Here is a 16,319-nt window from a genome sequence, read left to right on the forward strand (position 1 = left end):
CTGCCTTCAACCGTTATGGCTCCAGCTTGTAAAACAGCCCACTTGAGACGCTGAGGATTTTACAGTGTAATATTTTAAACTTGTTCTAAACACACAAACCTTCAGTTTCCTTCCATTTAACTTGTTTTTATTTTCTAGCTTTTTATTTCTATTCAGTTGCACAAGTCTTACACGCACAGCATTGAGGCAGCACATACATGTTAGCTATAATAAATGTTGTTAATACATGCACATTTAGTTGATGGTTTTCTTCTTGAATACATGTTAGGGGTTTTGATGGATGGACGGTGGTTTACACAGACAGGCTGACACCTTTCTGTATGAAGAGATGACAGTATAGAGAAGCAGGGACAGCGGAAATCAGGGCGACACGAAGCTCAACTGGCTACAAGTGGGGAAACAGCAGGAGAGTAATTAAGATTAAGATAAAAAGGCGTGAGACAAAGCCTCACTCACCGGGACGCCTTTGAAAATGACAGGAGGGGACTGCCACGACACACTGATGCCATTCCCCGTCCCAGTTCCAGGCCCGGTCCCATTACCACTGCCTAACCCTGCCAGCTCAGGACCCACTGGGATACTCACTGGAGCAGTGGCCTGGAACATGGACAACCACCCCACCGCAGGAAAGAAAGGACATGACAGAAACAAGGAGGGACAGGAAAAGTGCAGACAGGAACCAACAGAAAGCACAGAAAAAAGAGATAACGTAATTAGTGGGGAAGGTATCTTTCCACCTGAGTGTGAAAAGTGCCTTCATATCATGGCTGATTGATTACTGAATCAATTTCCTCAACACACAAATGTATTCATATTTTTAAAATAGCATTTTACAAGGAGAAAAATTTGATATTTTTACAGTTGTTGTTAAACAACATTGGCAGGCAGCCGTAGGCTGTGGCTCAGAACTGTTTCTAGAGAGCAGAGAGACCAGCAATGCGGACATGAGGTTAGCCGTTACAAATAGAGAGGAATGAGTGTGAGCAATAGAGAAAATAAAACTTAAGAAGCAATTTCATATGCATAACGCAAGTCTGCATTTGTCTGCATTTTGTGTTGTCACGACAACTGAAAGTTGGATACTACCTCTAACCACTGCGAAGGACTGAATTCAATATTGAATATTTTAAAGATTTATACTCTCACTAAATATGTTCTTCCAACTGAAAACACTTCATGTTTTACCTCCAAGGGCAAACAAGTGAGGGGTGTGTGTATGAATTGGTTTTGGTTAGAAGAACAGGAAGAAAAGGAGAAGGACGAGCAGAGGAAGAGGGAGGAGGCATTGATTTCCAAAGTTGCTACAAAGCTGTTCAAATAAAATGTTGCAAGAAGGGATTAAGCATAATAAAATCTTATGGCTAAAAGTTTACTGGCATAAAATAGTTTGACTGTATTGTTCAAGTAAACTTATGTTAATATTTCCAAGAAAATTCTTCCTGCTCTCACCCAGCTATAACCCAGATATATACTCCCACACTGGTGTAGGAGTTAAGTAATTCTGACCTCTGTGCTCTTTGCTACTCTGATCTCAAAAACTGCCTCTGCAAATTCCATACGATAGAAAACTGCAATTTGTTGGTTTATAACTTGTGGTCAGTTTCACGTTTCTTCCTTGCTGTTTAATTACATTGCAAGAAACACCACTGCAATACGATTAAATGGGAAATTAAATTTAGTAGTGAGAGTCTGTGTCCAAGTTCTGTGGGCTGGAGTGTGTGTATTACCTGGTAGGCGTGGTCAGTGCGGATGTGGCAGAGCGTGGAGGGAGCTGATTGACTGAGCAGTGTCGGGGCGTGGCTCTGTGAGCCGTTCATGTCGATGTGTTCGGAGTGAGGGACATCAGTGAGCGGCGGCGGGAAGATGGGTGGAGGACCGGCCGTAGTGGGGGAGGTCGGTGTGAGGCTAGACAAGCCCTCTGTTAGGCTGTCCATGTTGACCTCGATCTCTGAGTAGTAAAAGTCCTCCTCTCCATCACTGTAGTCCGAATCACTGTTTCGCCTGTAGGAGACAAAAAGTACACATGATCCCCTGATTTTCACAAAGCCTCTTAGAGTTTGGGGTCACGCACTTCTTGAATTGCTATAATCCAGCCCTTCTCATATTGTACTGTACTTGTTGCTTGTTAATACCTCTGACCACAGCATTTTAATTGCCCAGTGTTACACTCTGTTGACTTCTAGTGCTATAAATGCCAGAATCATAAACCTTTTGTTATGACTCACTTGAGCATCTACGCATTTAACACAAGTGATGCAAGTGGAGGTGGAAGATATATTTTTCACTTCCGTTTCAAATCTTTAAGCATTAAAGCCAGAAAATATGAAGCACTTGTGCTACTGTATGTGCCTGAATTAATTCTTCTCCTTTCTAGTCTGCAATCTCTAATTTGGTGGCAGAGCTCCTTGATCTCAAATGCGCTAATTCCTCTGAGGTGCATTAGCCTGAAGACTCTTGCCCGTGCCCGAGGTGGAGTGAGTCAGCCTATGATATTGTGTTGATGCTGTTACGAATTGACATTTCTCTGGAAATTACAACATTACTGCACTGCAGAAATACTACTGAATATTTATTCAATTTAAAAATGTCAGTTGAATATTCATTCACAGATGTTTTTTTTAAATTACATTTGGACCTAATAAAGCTTCCATTTTACAAAAAATACACCAACACATTAATTCTTTGTACATATATGTGATTTTCTTCCCAGATAAACCGCATATAAAACAAAAACTACTGAGAAGAAGCGCATAATGAGAATAACCAAACATAAGATCATTTAGAAAACAAAGTGATTATGAAAGACGTCAAAGTCTTTGCCTGTGATGTCCCATTTTACTTAAGTGTCACTGACCACTGCACAAACATTAGCACAGCTGCCACTTCTGTGACCAAAACAAATGGAGGACAGTGGTTACCCTTTCCTACAGCAGGGGGCAGTGAAAGCCAGTGTGCCAACATCCTCACACAAACAGGCTGCACATGTGTGGATGCCTATTCCTTCATAAACTGCATGAGGTTCAGCTAATGCACGAAGTACAAGTAAGACTCTGTCCCTCTGTGCATATAGAAGTAATAGATGAAGATGAAAAAGGACCATCACTCCAAAAAACGTTTTAACTAATACCATACTATACTCACTCAAAGTCAAGTACGCACATGTATGAAGACGTGATGATGCTCAGCTTGTCAGGTGTGAAGGCAGGCTTGTGGACAGCATCCAAGTGGTGACAAATCAGATGTGTATCGCTTTTCTTGTCTTACCACCCTACTCAAATAAGCTCTGCCACTGTTGCACTGAAGCTGCAGAGCAAGGTTTATTAAACTGCCACCTGCACCATGATCGTCTTTTTTTTTTAAAGGAAAGCTATGCCTGCAGTTCTATAAAATAAATATACATCATAAGTATCATTGTCCACATTAGCAGAATGGATTCCTTATGAATATACAACACCGATCAGGCATAACATTATGACCCCCTGCCTAATATTGCATTGGTCTCCCTTCTGCTGTACGCAAAAAAGAGCAGTGCACGTTCTGACACCTTTCTATCAGAACCAACATTAACTTCTTTTGATAGATACTGACCACTGCAGACCAGAAACACCCCACAAGAGCTGTTTATAAGATGCTCTGACCCAGTCGTCCAGCCATCACAATTTTGGCTTTTGTCAAACTGGCTCAATCCTTACGCTTCCCCGTTTTTCCTGATTCAGATCAACTTTGAATATAAAATGTTCACTTGCTGCCTAACATATCAGACCTACTAACAGGTGCCATGATGAAGTGTTATTCAGTGTTATTCATTTCACCTGTCAGTCGTCATAATTTATGCCTGATCAGTTTATATTAACAGTCGGTGTGTGTTGAAGGGTTGAGCTCCGACACTAGGCAACAAGACTCAATGGAAAATCTTAAATTCAGTGTCAGTTTTTCTTTTAAACCGTTTACTGTGCAAGATATGTAAAAAAATAAATAAATAAATAAACAAAGTGTTGGATTAAAAGTCCCTGCAAATGGGACTGCTGAATCTCAGGACACAACATCTGCGTGCTTGATTTTCTCTGACTCACCCCAGGTGGACGGTGCGGATGTGTCGCTGGATCCCTGAGGAGGTGCTGAGGACCTTTTCACAGTTCTTCCACAAGCACTTGAACATCACCTTCATGGAGTTCTGAAAGAGACATTCAGCCCAAAACCAACATGAGCTGTGTGATTGCCTATAAAGACCACATAACGTGACTGATGTTCGCTTCACAATCTGTGCATGTAGGCTATCACATCTGTCTTTCCTTAAGCACTTTGGTTTTCAAATCATTTTTCTCTGCAATAAAAAAAAGATCCGCTGTCAGCTGTGATAGAAACTGACAAAACTAAACATATTCTCTGCAAAGCACTCATGAGTATTTTAAAGGAAACAGACATTTACGTAGCATGTGGTCTCATGTTCCCCCGTGTGGATCTCACTGGCAATAGAAAAGCCTTCGTGGGGGATTGAGTGCCACTCTACAAGGGGCCAAACACTACACCTCATTAGAAAGCTATTAGAACGGCAAGCCTATAAAAATAGAAACCCGATATGTGACGAGTTCAGACACATACGGAGTAAAAGAGAAAGAGAGAAAAAAGACAGGGACAGGGAGAGGACAATGAAACTGTACCCTCTTCTGTCTACCTTGCAATACTTTCATGTTCACTGACAGAATGAAGAGCAAAATAAATGTACCATTTTGATCTACTCCTGCTGTCTGTGCATGCTGTGGGCCGGGTTGAAGATCTATTGCATTGGAAATAGTAATGCCTCTAATGTTTAACAGAATATACAGTAGATGTACTAAATATATGAACTTGCACACATGCACACCTGTGACCTCTTTCTGACCTCTGATCATATCATTAACTGGAGGATTTGAAAATGCTTCTCATATCTTGTCCTGCTCATATCTGATTTTGCATTAAACCAAGAAGAACCCTCCATGGTTCATAAGTAAGCCATGATGGGATGGATGGATAGATGGAGTGGGTGTTTAAAAAAAAAATTTTTTTTTTTATTTCAACTCATTTTCTCTTCCCCACATCAGGGGCTGGCAGCTGTCCCATGAGCAGGCAGAGACATGCATCACTGCTAATGAAAGACAGTGGGTGTGTAGTCTCATTACCTTTTAACAGCCCTCGGAGAAAGAAGGGCAAGAAAAGAGTGACGGAGAGGGTGGAACAGAGAGAGAGAGAGAGAGAGAAGTCACAGTAGAACAGATTTTATCAATGGTCTCCAACACTTTTGTTCCTCTGAACTATTTCTCCCTGACTGCCACTCCCTTTCATTGCATTTGACACCAACATGCTATTAAACTAATGGGGTTGTGCTGGCCATATGCAAGTCCCCTGCCATGCTGTTTGAAACAACCTTCCTAATAAAAATTACACAGCGAAGCTGGTCTTTAATCCCACAAACAATCACAAATCACTTAATTCCCTAAGCGTTTTTCTTGCATCTTAACACTGTTACAGTAAAACCGATGATTGCAATGTTTAATAATCCTCTTAACTCACTGCCTGCACAAAATCAAACGGCCTACAATCCAAGGGGCAGCTGCTCATAGACGGTTTAGACCTCTGGGGTTGGCGACAGCTGTATCACAACACAAAGCAAGTTAGCTCACGCTTCAGCCCCCTTCCACACAACTCTGTATGTCTGTATTCCTCCCTACTTCATTTCCTGTCAGCTTATCTATGGTATGGCATAGGTCTCTGGCAGCGTCATCCCTTGGAGACTTTATGGTTTCATATATTCAGCAGCTCAATAATCTTCACCGCTGCCCCACTCCAGGGAGGTTGAATTGCAAACTCCCACATATTGTACTGTATATGAGCTCTCTTCTGTCACCGTATGGCTAGAGGATATATTGAGATTCATCTCTCCTCCAGTTGCTACCTTGAGCATCAATTCTCCTCTCCTCCTCTACACTCTGACTATCCTCATTTCCATGCATCCCTTGAACCCTTTGTTGCTTTTCTGCTGATCATCCCTCCCCCGTCTGCCTCCTCTCCTTCATTCTTGCTAAACCTTCCCACCTCTCCTTTAAAAGACTGAAAGGGGGATAGAAAGCTTCCTGACAGTGAAAACATTTTGACGTTCTGGACTGTTGCTATAGTTAAAAAAAAATTAGAGGGGGAGAAGTGAAAGAGAGGACATAATCCATCATCCACACAAGCAGAGAACGACAAGCCATATGTCAGAGGCTGTTAAACTGCATGGTTCTTACATTTTTTGAATTTTTCAAGTGGGTTTTTTTCCAAAGCCTCTCTCTGCTTTTACATTTTATAAAGGCACATCCAAATTATTCACCTACAACTTAAGTAATACTCAACGTGTTCCATTTTAGTTTTTAGTTAAAAGTGAAGTGGATAGCGTCTCGGGCTGCTGTGACAACCACAAAACCACGGCTGTGTCAAGCATTGGGTTGAGTCAACAAACTGTGTAGTGATTGCGGATGTCAACTTTTCTTTTCGGTTAAAACACACAATAAAAATCTTCCCGCTGTCAATCTAGTCATCAACCAAAACTATGAAAAATGCAGCTGTATCAAATAAAGTCTATTCAAGCATGAAGACTATTTTGAAGGCTAAATTGGCCACATCTAGAAATGCTCATTTTCTCTTCTCCTCTCTCTTCTGTCTCAATCCAATTCGAACATGCCGATACATTTATTATGCAAAGGAATTGACACAAGTATCGCACCCTTTTGTGTCCCACTGCTAAGAATATTCACAAAAGTTTTTCATTGTTTCATTCGCAGCATTTGAAACAGATGCTGGCTGGGAGCAAAATTAGCTTCGGTGTTAGATGCAGAATTTCAAATGTTTGTATGTTTTCATTTAGTTCCAATATGTGGAAATAAACAAATAGAAAATACAAGTGACAATTTCAGTTTACTGTTAAAAGGTCTGATACATGACATGAGATGAAGGTCACATTAGACATCCGTCTCTTTACCTTCCGTTTCCGAGGTATGGGGTCCTCAAACATGAAGTGTGTGTTTTCTGTGATATCCTCACTGACATCATCACCCTGGGACGAGAGCAGGAAGTTCTTGTTGGTATCGTTGGACAGAGGTGGGGACGGTGTGGAGGGCACCGATTGGTCGCTGGCATCCCAGCTCCAGTTGCCGCTAGTGGAACTGCTGTAGCTAGCCGACAACACTTCTTTCCAGGCCCTGTTGGCTGGCTCTGGGACTGTTTGAAGAATACACACAGGTTACTTCAGATTAACTGCAACACAATATATACTATAAACTACAGACTTTATATATATCCACTCTAACAATGTTTGGAAATTCATAACAATCTTGACCCAAATCCTACCGCTGAAATGGGAATCAAAATCTTTAAGAGGCCCAAATATAAACCATGACAGCCTGTTTAATATGTCGATTCTAATATCTATAATACCTTACATGTAGTAGCAGTAGACACTCTAACAATTTTCATTAAGATATACTGAGCTCTGCTAATTAAGCCCGACACAGCTTCAATTTCCTGAACAGGTGATGCACTATTTACAAGTCTTGTCCCACAATCCTTTCATACACTCGGGCTTTTATGACAAATCCAATATTGCTTATCCCGTAAACTTAATAAACACACTGGCTTGATCTGCAAAACATGTGAAAAAAAAAATGACTTTGACAGAGGAATCCACATCATGTGGGCTGGGGATTAATGTATACAAACCAATAACTATATTATCCTATAGAAATATAAGGAGTTGAATCTCAGTTCAAATGAAGATGTAGTTTTGACGAGTTTGTGTTTTTGTTGAGGATTACTGTTCAACTTGACAGAATTACATCAGGCTGGGAGTAAAGCATGTCATAACTTTTACTAAGTGACACAAATCATATAAAAATCAAACAACAGCCACTTTCATGTTTTAATGGTGTTGAGGGAAGTATGGAGCAAGTGGTGTTAATGGAGGGGACACACAATGGGATTTTTACTCAAAGCTGCTACTTGCGTACACTATGCAGACATTTTTATGAGACTTGACCAAACTGTGATAAATCAACTAAGGTCCCGTCTCTGCAACACTTCACATTCAATAAACCTTTCATCACGCTTAGCTCCTCCCAACCCCACAGCATCCTCTGCTGAATTCAACAATAAACATTCACATTAATGTAGACTGATTTGTGCTTTGATACAGCCATGTAAACATGGAGTCTCCAGCCTTTTGTGATATTAACTTCAACATCTTGCTTTATGGGAAGCAAAAACAATAGCTTTATTTTAAATGTTGTGTTTTTAAAAAATAAAAAAAAAAAAAAGCTGACAGGGCTTTGACCATCAGGTGGGGTTGGCATGGCGATGGAAACCACAGTATTACTTGAAAGAGCAAATATGGTCAGGGCTGAACAGTTGGCAGTAAGAGATGAATCTGGATAAAAGTGCATGCAAACAAAGATAAGGGAATAGAGCTAATAATACTTTAAAATGCTCTACCATTGGATGAACACAGCTTGAGCTTAGAACAGAGATCAGTCAGCATCTCCATCTGTGTCAGGCTAAACTAACATCTTCCCACTGTCCCCTGCTTTACATAACTAAAAGTGTGCAACAGGGGATTTGAAGTGCATGTACTGTACTTCATTTGCTAAAACGGTGGATGATCAGCTGCCAGGATAAATACAGCTGGAGCCGTGGCAGTGGTGTTACCTGTGGATGCAGAGGAAGGGTGGAGCACCAGAGGGGATGTGGACAGTGAGGTCAGGACAGTGGCAGCCATCACCTCCTTATCAGCATGACCTGAGGGCTTCCTGCAAAACACACAAATATAGATTTGACCACACAGGCATAATGTTTGAAAAATCAAACATGAGTCATACTCTGTAAGAGAATGCGTTGTTTTGACTGTTTGTGTGTTTGTGTGTGTAATGGAAAATGATTTCATAAGAAGAAGCCTGGTCTCCAGAGAAAACTAGAAAATCCCTGTCAACCCCAAAAGTTTCAAGAAATTTGATATTGGTAACAAATCCAGCAACAGGAGCCAGTGCACACAGAGACAAGTGAATCTGAGGGAACCTATTAGTTCTGCGTATGTTGCATGTGTGTATGCATGAGGATGTAATAGAAAGTCTCTAGAGAGAAGGTTTTGTGGCGTGCTTCTGCACAGCTTTTGCAACGCAGCTCTGAGAGAGCGAGAGAGATACTTACTCCTCCCCTCCTGCTCAGTGCACTCCATGCTGAGCAGTCCACTCCAAAGCTTAAACCTTATTTATACTGCCCACTTGAACTGGCAGCATAATATATATATATACACACACATTGCACATACATGCACAGTGTGCTCAAAGAGTATGCCTTGGCAACCGGTGTTAAAATAAAAATATGACTGAGCACAGAAGTCATTTGTGCCATCCTGCAAGGAAGCACAAATGTCTCGGCTTGACAATACCTATTCTCTCAGTCTATTATATTTTGCACCCTTAACCTCTGTTCTTGTTGTCCTTGAAAGTGAAATACAGGGAAAATGATTCAATGCAGGGCCAAGAACTCACCCACACACTTGCACACACATACAACTCTCATGTAAAACCCCTAAACCCCGTACAACGTGGCGAATAGCTATGTGCTGTGTGTAGCATACAAAACAAAATGCTGTGAAATGTTAACATACGACCGCGCACACTAACACGCATGCACGAACACAAAAGCAGACAGTTATACGCAGACAGACAAAGATACACATGGTCTGCAGCTTTAAGAGGTCCTTGTCCCGCCCCCAGACTTCTCCACTACACAACCAGAGTAAACTGGTTTGAGGCTTTCTCTCAGCCAAGCCCTAAGCCCTGGCAGAGATCCACTCTGAGTCTCAATGCGCGCACACACAGAGACACACACACACACACAGAAACACACACACTCAACACAAAAACTTCACTCTAGTGTTCACAAGCACGCACAAAACTAGATTTTAAATGAGCAAGGCTACATGTACCTGCTCACACTCACTCACACACACACACACCATTAAAATTTGACTAGATTTAAAAACACTGTGTGACTCAGAAAAAGTTTAGAAAAGTTTCTCAGCTCCCACGCTGATGAGAATGTGTTAGATGTAGAGGAATGTACGAGATATGGAGGAATCTGAACACTCCACCATGTGTGTGTGTGTGTGTGTGTGTGTGTGTGTGTGTGTGTGCTCTGAATACAATGCAGGCGGCTGGCAAAACAGTTGTGTGCAATTATAAATACCAACATCGATAGAATCACAGTAGGCAAAGAATAATATCAAGACCGCTACAGCAGAAGACACACACATAACCCAGAGGAGAGGACTGGTGATACACATGTGCACAACACAACACAACACACACAAATACACGCATGCATAAACACACACGCAGTCTGGACGAGAGATAAAGAGATAACAAGATTAGCCGTGTCCTGTTGCAGTCATTAGCCTTGTTTTCAGCACTAAACAGGGTCAACCAGGGACAGGCTTTTGATTTATGGATCTCTGTCTATTTTTAATAACAATAATTTCTCTATTTTTCTCATTTTGTTACTAATATGGACGTGTTGTCAGTTTCACTCAGGAGAACAAGAACTGTTGTTTTCAACTCTGCTGCTAAAGTGTCATTGAGACTGTCCATGGTGTTGAGAAGTGGTACTAATAACACAACGTTTACAGTCGTGTTTGTCTGTATGTGTGTGTGTGTAGTGAGACAGTTTAGAAAAGAAATACAAATACAACCTATTAGTTGATTCCAGACTCTAATTCAAACTTTGATACCACCCCCCCCCCCCCTACCCGCCTCTCTCTTACTCATATACACACACACACAGATACCAACACACGCCAAACCCCATTAATACCCACAACTCCTCCTCCAACCCTTCCACCCACCCTGATTTCCTGACATTGAGCTTTTTCCTTCCTCTGCTTCCCGGCAGAACCTCGATACTCCACCACAGTCGTATTACATCTGGTGCGAGTGTTTGTATGTGTGCGTTTGTTAAGCAATAAATACAATAAACACTAATGGCATGTTAAAAACAGAGGGTCCGGTCGGTGAGTGACTCGCACTCTTGCTGACGGTGGAAAAGCTAATCTACTGTTGCTGCTATCAGACTTTGATATAAATTGTTTATACCAGGTTAGATGCAGACGGGTGCCAGATTCTGCCATCGTAAAAAGCAGCTCGCACAAATAACGGCCCTGTCATTCCTGTTCACTGCTCACTCTGATGAACGGATCAGTGCCTGCGGATCAGATACTGTAAATGGCATGATCCTCTCCTCTCTCTATCATCTGTTGTCTGTCAGTCTGTGAAATTACTATGGAGCTATAAAACTTGGGGGGAGTGGAGGGCGGACTAAAGAGTGACTTTATTGATGCAACAGTAAATCTGTCTGCATCTTTTTATGCAAGGCTTTATTTTGGAGCATGTTAAACTAGGGATGCCTTTATTTAGCGGCCAGAGAGCGGCCACTGGAGAGTAGAGGTTCTTGTCAACAAAGTTGGTCTGTGTGTGTGTGTGTGTATGTGTGTGTGGGGGTGTGTGAGAAAGGGGAAGGGTGTTTTGGGGTTTCTTGGTTTTTGACTCCCCAAATATAGATGTTTACAAAAACAGTCCGCCCATGATGCATTTATGGGATGCAGTAAATTTAATGATGACATGATAAACATAACCGTCCTCCCCCATATACGCACATGAACATGTGTAGGCAGGCACATATAAAGACTGTGTTGTAAGTGAGGAATTTAAGGTAGAATAGTGACACAACTCATACGCTGTCACATTTACAGACCCCGTCACTGATAGATATGTGTTTTATGAGACAGGTACTATCCCTCGAAGGGAAGCCCCGTTGTACTCTGGGTGTGAATGTGTGTACAAGCGTTTGTGGATGTCTCTGATTGGAGCATTCTGCATACTTAAATACAAGCACTAAAAACACATGCACTCACTCCCAAGCACACACACACACACTCACTCACTCATTTGTGCATGTGAAGAAAAAAAACGCAACTCACACACCCTCTCACCTTCCTTCCTCCCTAAACTTGTATTGGCCTTGCCTACTAGGCCCAGAACCCCCCCCTCAGGCAGCGGCACAACACATGGGCCAGCTTAAGTCAACAAGCCAGGCCCAGGCACATAGCTAGAGAGGGAGAGGAGGGGGGGGGGGACTACCAATCTGAGCCAAGAGACAAGTAGTGACAGCAAGCTGCATGCGTAGAACGGGGGAGAGTAATGTATATCAAAGCACTGGTGTGTGGTGTGCATTAAAGGTTAACCTTTACAGACCATCCTGCACTAAATCAAAATGAGTCCAGTATGCCACACATGGTCATTTTTTGACCATGTGTTAGGGGAGGGCGATATGGCAAAAATATCATATCACGTTTTTTTTAAAATGAAGTCACGATTTCGATTTCATCACGATCTTAAATCGAAAAAAGGAAAAATAGACAATTTAGGCCAAAGAACCTTTCTGAAGAGATTTTAATCTAAATAGTTGCAGTTTTGCCAACATGTGCAAACAACGTAAACATAGTAAAAGGTAAACAACAACACTCTGATAAAGTGGACTCTTGCAACATAAAAGGTAGCTTTCAATAAACATGAAAGTAAAATATTAATGAAGACATTACTGTTTGTTTTATTCAACACAGTCATTTTAACAGGATTTAAGTTTATCAAAACACTAAATAGCTGATTGAAAAGGGTCAAATAAAAATACAAACTAAAGTAACTGTTGTTATCTCTTTTAGCAAACTTTGCAAATGTCCTTTGTTTGCGCTTTGCAGCATAGAACTGCAGTTTATAGAATGAGCCCCAGACGATCCTACGATCTCTGCACTTTGGCAGATCGTCTACACGCTCTAATCCTTCACCATCTAATATCGCCATATCGCCCAGCCCTACCATGTGTACTTTGTACTTGTACTTTTATATATAGCCCAGCCTATATATTATATATATATATAATATATAGCCTACACATAAAATTTCAATTAACATAATGACAGATCATCTTGAACAGTGGTGGGAGCGAGCCAGAGAGAAAAAGAGACGTTGGATAATTTGATTTACAACGTCGGTTGCAGCAGCATCATCGTCGTGCGTTTATCAATGTGAGCGGGGAGAGGAAGAGATTATACGTACACAGAAAAGGTCATGTGCTGTTAAGTTAAACTTTTGGGGCTTTTATAATTAACCTCTTCGGCGTTGTTTATTGATAAGCCGAGCGCCAGCAAGCGGATTGAGACACTTAACGAGGTTTATTATTTAGCTACAAAGTAACGGTAACTGGTTGTGTCTGCCCTGAACAGATTCTGATGCAGTGGTAATAATTAAGGAGCGGTGGAAACCCTGGTAACGAAAGAGACTTGTTTTTTTGCCTCGAGTATCGGCGGCTGGTATCAGCAGCCTTTACAAGTACCGATACTTTGAAATAAGGTCGGTATCGGCCCGATTTTACTCGCCCATCCCTAATAATAATAATAATCTATGAATGGGATTGGGCAATACAAAAGCAACACCAATCATAGTCAGCGTGCACTGTGTCTCACACACACTTTGTGAAAGTTCAATACAATGCATGCATTGTTCTGTTTTGGTGATCCGTCACGTTGCACCTGAGCATTAATCACAGGTGATCAGTTTAAGGTGACTGGTGACTAGAAGCATCAACTCGTCTACTGATCAGTATTTCTAACAAAAGAACAACCAATCAATATTGGCAGCCAATCAATTGCGTCATCCCTAAATCCAGGATCAGATTGAGCATTTTTGTGAGATGATTCTTGAGATTTCCCAACAAAAACATGTGGATTCCCACACCGGGACCGAAGAGGAAAGTTGGACTCTGATACTGCAAATGGTGATATGACACCACCACCCTGTTGCTGTTTGGCACTAACCCCACCCAGTACTGTAGTGGGCTCTCCACTGTTGTTGGGGAGACGACCGGGCCTTCCCTCTATATTTAACACAGCACCTCTGCTCTAGTTACCAGCCCAGTACAAATCTCCAGGAGCTGCCTTGAAATTTAAAAAAAAAAAAGCAGCCCAGTGAGGCTGCACACAAAAAACTTGACATGTTCATTGGTGGTGTATTGACCTTCCTTAGTTAGATTTTTCATCTGTTTTTCAGCCAAACCTAATCTAATCGCCATGTGTATCCCACCTGTTTGGCAAAACTAAGACTGTGTTTACCAGAACATGACTTCCCACACACCCCCCCAACCCTCCCCCCAACACACACACACACACACACACACACACACACAGTTTGCTGTTTGTGAAAGAGCAAACTATGAACATTTTACAGCGACTCTCCAAGTCTACAGGTACAGCAGACGATTGATTCGTTCTAAAGAGACTGTGTGAAACCTGTGAGTCACGGGCTGCTTACAGGAAACCAGTTTTAGAAGGTCAAGAGAAAGAAGGAAGACAGGGTGGAAAGTCTCAGTAGATTACTTTGTTTTGAGATGGCTGTCCAAAAACCTTATCTATTTTGTATCCGGATGATTTCAAAGATGTGCTGAGTTTAATATGGTGGGTCTAGTTTTCACGAGGGCTGTACACTGCCAACAATAATCTCTGCTCTCCCCCAGAGCCCTGGAGGTGGTCTCTTTAAATAGCACTTATCCGTCCAATATGTGATCAACATGATCCCCAAAACAGGCACCAGGGTGTATTTGTGTGTCTCTGTATGAACTGTATGCATATGCATGTGTGCCAGTTTCTTGATATCCAGAGCGGCTGTGTGTGTGTGTGTGTGCTTCGCATTGGCATGAAGACTGGTGTGTGACCTTGGCAGCTAAAAAAGCTGGAAAACACTGTCACACGTAAACAAAACCAACTTTCAAACGCCACTCTGTTTGAGCTATGATTGGATACACATTCAGCACATACTGACAGCATTTTCACATTGCTTTTTTTTTTTTTTTTCCTTCTCTTCATTATCTCCTCTGAACACAAACAAATGCAAATGCACAGAGCGGCAGAGATATGCTCACCAAAAATAGGAGTAATGTCATGAGATAGACGCTCCCTTAGGCAAAGCTTTTCCTTAATTCCTCTCTTAAACATATGCTCACATTGCTCATCCTCATTCACACTCAGAGCGAGAGAATGTGAGGGAGGCTGACGAAGAAAGGCACGGGAACCACAAAGCCACATGACAATTGTTAACCATTCTTCTTTACTGTCATATGTCCTGATATGCATCTCTCTTTACTGGTTTCTTTCAGCCTATTTAGGCCTCAAAGGACCGTGATTGGCTCTAAAAGGAAACGGGACCGTGCGCTGTTTATGTAGACGAGCGAGCCTGTTATCTTAAAGCATGCCGAGTGATAACGGCGGAGATGGAGGCTTTTGAAAATGTGACTTATCAGCGCACACACATAAAGTCAAAAATAAAGGCAATGGTACAATGAAGTCAAACCGGGATGTCTTGTATAATAAGGCAATGTTGTGACAACTGAGGCTATTAGAACTGACCAGGCTGGTGTTGATGATGGTCTGCCTGCTGTGCAGCCCCCGACAGCTGCCCCATCCACACCCACTATTAATAGAACACCCACTCACTGCTCTCCGTCTCACTATCCCTCCGTCACCCATCATCGTGCCTCAGCTCCACTGTATGACGTAACGCCCTCTGTCCCTCGCTCCCTATCTCACTTCCTTCAGTTTGCAGGCAGATAGTCGAGACTGGTAGTAAACAGACTGCCCCTTGACCCAACACACGCCTGGCTGCACACCCCTCCCGCTCTTCATCCTCTGTCCTGATCACCCTCTTATTTCTGTATTTCTGCCATGGCTGTATGTTTTAGAAATAAGTAGTTGTAGTTGAATTTCTACATGTAAATAGGCATCAGTCACTGTGTGTGTGTATGTGTGAGCATCTCTGTAACCCGGCCATTACTGTGTGTGCAGCGTATACGCATGTTGCCCCTTATGTAAGTCCCCAGGCTCTGAGCCCCCTGGAGAGGGAGAGGCTGTTAGGCAGGAGTCGTGTCTCTTTAATGTGGGCTGTGAGTGTAAGGCTATTCAGAACCAGGACAAAAAGCCCTCTCTTTCTCTCTCTTGATCCTCGAATGCAATCTGTAGCCTTAGGACCAAACACAAACAACGGACAGCTTTGTTGTGGGAAAATAATAGAGGATAGGATAGACAGAAAGGAAAGGGCATGATTCCCTCTGTCATGTCTGACTCCCCACTTCTGCTCTATATGTCATAATAAAGCATAGAAACAGAATTATATACACATACTCATACTCACAAGTTATTGAGACGGGATTAA

The 16,319-nt window shown here is 42.1% G+C and overlaps 1 protein-coding gene across 2 annotated transcripts in view; it reads right to left on the reverse strand.

Annotated features, from left to right (window-relative positions):
* The window catches only part of slc2a4rg (SLC2A4 regulator), a 44,357-nt gene that overhangs the window by 10,165 nt on the left and 17,873 nt on the right, over positions 1–16,319 (reverse strand). Inside the window, exons 3-7 of one of the 2 annotated variants that reach the window (XM_085782252.1) lie at positions 8,713–8,813; positions 6,995–7,233; positions 4,074–4,174; positions 1,728–2,001; positions 457–597 (exon numbers count right to left, since the gene is read on the reverse strand). In XM_085782252.1, coding sequence (XP_085638378.1) covers positions 457–597; positions 1,728–2,001; positions 4,074–4,174; positions 6,995–7,233; positions 8,713–8,813 — 856 coding nt within the window. The remainder of the gene's footprint in view (positions 1–456; positions 598–1,727; positions 2,002–4,073; positions 4,175–6,994; positions 7,234–8,712; positions 8,814–16,319) is intronic. The other variant, XM_085782253.1, reaches the window with a different exon arrangement.

The sequence above is a fragment of the Trachurus japonicus genome, chromosome 7 (genome assembly GCF_045865225.1).
Source record: "Trachurus japonicus isolate A0001 chromosome 7, Traja_1.0".
Classification (NCBI taxonomy): Eukaryota; Metazoa; Chordata; class Actinopteri; order Carangiformes; family Carangidae; genus Trachurus; species Trachurus japonicus.